Genomic DNA, 5,153 nt, shown 5'->3' with positions numbered 1-5,153 from the left:
GTAACACAAAATCTCCATTAAATGTTATGCAACTGCTGGCTTCATCCACATAACTAGATGTTCTGCCAGTCTCCAGTAGAGTGCCGAGACAGCAGCTTGGACAAAAGCAGAACCAATTGTAATAGTTGGACTTTTCCGTGGAGATAAAAATACCACTAAACACCTCCATCAATATCTCTGCAACCTATTTGTGTAGAGGGTTAATCTTCTTCAGTTTCTTTTGATTCAGATATGAAGGAACAGAGGTTTTTCTCTGTAGCCTTTCTGGGAAGCATAATTTTTGCAGCATTCTTGTCACAGAGCTTTACCTTTTATGATCTTCAGGTAAATGACACCCGAAAGATTAGCATGAAGCCGCAAAGAGCATGGGGGCTGGGACTGCAATGGCAGGCATGAACCATTTCATCCCGATTGTGATGGGTAGGAGGAAATAAGGCAGGATGACAATGATATTAATTGAAAACCAATATTAAATACATATTATGTGTCATATCAAGTCCTGCATGGGTTCTTCTAACAGAGTCACCATGATCCATTTTACACTCATGGATTTGTCCACCAACTTTCCTGTCGTGGCAAACCTTGACTCAATGACTTAAAGATCCTTGTCTTAGTGTGAATTTTATACAGAAAGCTTATAGAAAAACATTTCACACATTAGCTACTTCCAATAAACAAGATCACTAAAAAGAAAATATGATTAATGCAGTACAGAATGTCCTAGTTAATGACCTGAAGATTCAAAGCCTTTAATGAGGGTGATCCAAGCTTGAATGAATAATTTTTTGGTTTCTTTATGTTTTCCTGGAAAGGACAATAGAATTATAGAAATATATCATTATTTTACCACTGTATAGCAGTTAATTTTTGAAGTGCGAAGAGTAGATAGACCTACACCTATGTAATACTTTTAATATAATTACTTGGAAAATGGGCAATTTTTTATTGTGAGCAGTTCTACTTAAGTCTAGAAACAGTAAATTCACTGAGCCTGGTGACTAGTCTCCTGATCCAGAAGAATCCAGTCTTCTGCAAGAGTTAGTTTGAGATTAAAATCTGAGATTCTGAATGCTAGGCTCGAAATTGATTTCATCATTATATAACTATATTATGAATTCATAATTATATCCATGTTTCAGGGATGTAGGTTGTAGCTGTGTTGGTCTAAGGACATAGACAGACAAGGTTCTTTGGGTAAATTTGATATTTTATATTAGATCAACTCAAATAGTTGGAAAAAATCTTCTTTGCAAGTTTTCAGGTACAAATACCCTTCATCAGGCTGAGGAAGTGCCTGCAAATGCTTCCTCAGCCTGACTACAGGTATTTGTACCCAAAGTTTGCAAAGAAGAATTTTTCCAACTATCTGAGTTGGTCTAATAAAAGATACTGGATTTAAATGGGATTCTGCATGCTCCTCCCAGCTTTCTATGTTGATGTTGAATGACTTTATATAATTTTTGCACACATTGTGGTTTTGCCATGAAGGGTGACCCCACTTTCTAGAGCCATCTTGAGTCTTGCTCTACAAAATATTTTTGGGGATACGGTCTCTTCCCACACTCTTGACATGACCAATCCATCACAACCTCCTTTTCTTGATAATGGTTTTTTCAGTGTGTCATTTCTGCCTGCTCTAGTGCCTTTGTGTTTGATATTCTGTCTTTTTGCTTTATTTTCAGGATCTTATGCAGACATCTCACATGGAAGCTGTTCTGTCTCTTGATGTGCCTAGTATATGTAGTCCACATTTCTGAACCATAAAGCAGGGATGACAGCACACAAATCTCATAGATTCGCATCTTCACCTGAGCTGATAGTTTGCTGTTATTCTATGCACATTTCTGTAATAGCCTGAAATTCTTAGCGGCTTTTCTGATTCTGTTAGTCAGTTCATTCTGAAGGTCAAGATCCCGGCTGATTGTAGAACACCAGTAACAAAAACTGTCTACACCAAGAGATTTATCCTCCAGAGTGATGTCAGGTATTAGTTCTTCCATCCCATGGTACATGATAAAAGTCTTCTTGAGACTAATTGCCATCCCAAAGCTCTTGCATGATTCAAACAATTTGCCCAAGAAATTTTGCAGGGAAGATTCGCTGTCGGCAACCAAGGCCACATCATCCAACAAATAGGAAGTCTCTCAGTACCAGTTCTTTTACCTTGGTTTTCACTCAAAACCTTGCAATGTTGAACAAGCCTCCATTTAGTTTGGTTCAAAGATAAATGCCATCATTGCTGTCCTTGAATGCACAAAGAAGCAAGAATGAAAAGTAGATGTAAAAAGGACAGGATGAAGACACACCCCTTTTTCACCCAATTGTCAATGTTAAAGGCATTTGATTCTTTGTTTTCATACAGTACAGCTACCTTTGTACCTTGATGTAATGAGCAAATGATATTCAAGTTTGGGGAGACACCAAGTTTCCTCAGAACAGTAAAAAAGCACTGTCTATTGACTGTGTTGAAGGCCTTAGTCGGATCAATTAAAACTATGTACAGTGGTATTCATTTTTCTCTATATTTTTCTTGCAATTGCTTGACTGAAAATATCGTATTAGTGCTGGAGCATTCTAAGTGAAAACCACATTGACTTTCAGAATAGATTCTTTCACCTAGGTGCCTATACATGAGCATGGAGGCTGCTCCAATGCAGTGTAATTACACCGTGTCAGAGCCAACTCAATCGAGTCTGCTGGAGCATGGCAATTACTGTGCTCCAGCAGCCTCCTGCATCTTGTGTATCTGCCCCACATTTCAAAATGGTGGTGAGGGTGCTTGAACTAAAGCTCATTTGACAAGCTTTAGTTCAAGTGCCCCTACTGCCATTTTGAAGCACAGGGATGCTGATACATGAGACACTGTGACGTTTTAATTAGAACAGTTCTCAGAGACACTCTAATTAAAGCACTGCCTATCCCCCTAATTAAAGCACTGTCTATTTTACAGAGCACGTGTAAAAGTGCCCCTACAGATTGCAACCTAGGGAGTATGATGCAAGTTACAATTTTTATGGTAATGGTCAACAGAGAGATATGTCTATAACTGTCAGTTGCTTCTATCCCCTTTGTTTTTGCAACCTTGTACAAACCAAGTATCTTTGAAATTTTGTGGTACTGCTTCCTCTTTCCATCAGAGCAGTATAACATCATGCAGGTTTTGAAGTAATTCATCGTTGGTACATTTGTACATTCCAGCAGGCAAACAGTTGTTGCAAGATGCCTTATTCCCAGGAATCAATTTCTTGGCTTTCTGTAAATCTTCTAATGTAGGCTCACTGTCTAAATCCATCATAACTTTGAACTCTGGTAATCCTTCAAACTCTTCGTGTTTGATTTCAGTCTCACTAGAGTATAAAGAATTCCACAGTGTTCAATCCAACACTCGAGTGGTTTTTGTTTATCAATAATGACATTTCCATTTAAGTCTTTCAGCAGAGCTGTTTTCTTTTTGACTGGACCAATTGCTCATTTGATTCCTTCCTTCCTCATTTGATAACTCTGCTATCACCTGCAGCAGCTGGTTTCTGAATATCATCACAGAGTGTCAGCCAAAAAGCTTAGATACACCTTTTAGCCTCCTTTTTCATTTCTCTTTTAGCCTTTCTCAGGTTTTCCAGGGTTATGGTTTTAGGAGATTTCTTATAGTTGGTTAGTGCTGTCCTTTTGTTCTCAACCAGGGGTAAAAAAAGGGTAAAAAAATAAATTATACAACATAATTAAATGCACTCTGCTGATAAAGTTGAGAATATTTCCAAGTAGGAGAAGCTGCTTTATTGAATTAATCTAAAAGTTAGTAAGACAGTCTGAAAGACAGGAAACACATTATTTACCTTGCTCTTTTAACATTTTTTTGTATTCCAGCTTATTTTTCACTGCTGTTATAGCTGCTACTATTGCTTCAGAACGTGCTTGTTCAATGATTTTTTCCCTTGTTTTCTCCATACTTGGTTGGATAAGTTTGGCTATATCAAGAACCTACAGAAAACATTTGAGCTCATAGGGATATGCACAAACATACAGAAACAAATTCTACTCTAAGGGTAGCATGAATTTGGAAAGTCTCCAATCGCTTCAGTAAAAGCAACATTTCTCTCAGAGCTTTTTCATGCACCAAATTATTTTAAACTACAAAATCTGATTCTCTTGAATACAAAGGATGACACTCATAGGTACTTCTTGACATTACTACTATCTAGAACTAGTTATCCCCCATTTTGTATTTGTTCATAGCTTTTCTACTAGCCATATTGGCTGATAGTGATCCGATTGCTGATATGCAGCCCGGCAGCTTGGAGAGCAGCATCTGGCTGGTAAGTCTGTTGCGGGGGAAGGAGAGGTGGGGAGGGAAGGGGTGTGGGGGACAGGTTGAGGCCCCCATAATAAGGGAGGGAGTGGGGCTGGAGCTGGGGCAGGGGCAGGCGCTGCCCAGCTGGGGCAGGGTGGCACATGGGACACAACCACAGCTTGTCTGGGGGGCGTGGAGTGTGGGGTTCTGCCACCATGCATATCCCTGGCATGTGCCCCTGGGATCTGTGCATGAGGCAAGGGCAGGCTGCTGCTGCATGCTTGGGGCTGGAGGCTATGCTGGCATCTTCTTAGTGGAGGGAGATGAGCTGGGGCCATGAATGACACATGCCCCTGGCAGCTGGGGGGACATGGCGGCAGGGTGAGCACCGACCCGGGATTGGCGACCACCTGCAGATGCTGCTAGTGGCGTCGGCGGTAGGGAGGGGATATGGTGAGTGGCAACCACCTGCAGGTGCCGCAACAGTGTCAGTGGCGCCTTTTCGTAGGAGGTGCACCGCCACGCTCAGTGGGTGCACGTGCACCTGCGTGTACCCCCTACACATTGCCAATGGCTGGGGATGCGCTTGGTCAGGGTGGGGTGGGGCAGGCAGCAGCAGCACTGGGGGGGGCTACAGGGGGACTACAGCCACCCCAAACTTTGCCATAGTCCCCGCTCCCATTGCCATGCCCCTCCCAGCATCCCAACCAGCCCTGGCCCTAGCCCAGTGCCCCACCAGGAAGAAGGCAGCACAGCTTCTGACCCTGAGTACACAGTGGCAGCCTGCCCTTACCCTATGCACAGATTCAGAGAGCACATGCGCCCTATGCCTCCCCTAGGGGTGCACACAGCAGCTGGAACCCCT

General features: G+C 42.1%; 1 protein-coding gene across 1 annotated transcript in view; it reads right to left on the bottom strand.

Moving 5' to 3' along the window:
- AK9 (adenylate kinase 9) overlaps positions 1-5,153 on the bottom strand; it is a 237,105-nt gene that overhangs the window by 153,727 nt on the left and 78,225 nt on the right. Inside the window, exon 13 of the mRNA XM_019520106.1 lies at positions 3,834-3,978. Within this exon, the coding sequence (XP_019375651.1) occupies positions 3,834-3,978 (145 nt within the window). The remainder of the gene's footprint in view (positions 1-3,833; positions 3,979-5,153) is intronic.

Source organism: Gavialis gangeticus, unplaced genomic scaffold (assembly GCF_001723915.1).
Source record: "Gavialis gangeticus isolate Ggan-Ray unplaced genomic scaffold, GavGan_comp1, whole genome shotgun sequence".
Classification (NCBI taxonomy): domain Eukaryota; kingdom Metazoa; phylum Chordata; order Crocodylia; family Gavialidae; genus Gavialis; species Gavialis gangeticus.
Note: the sequence above shows the minus strand (reverse complement) of the source record. Positions and strands in the feature narration are given on the sequence as shown.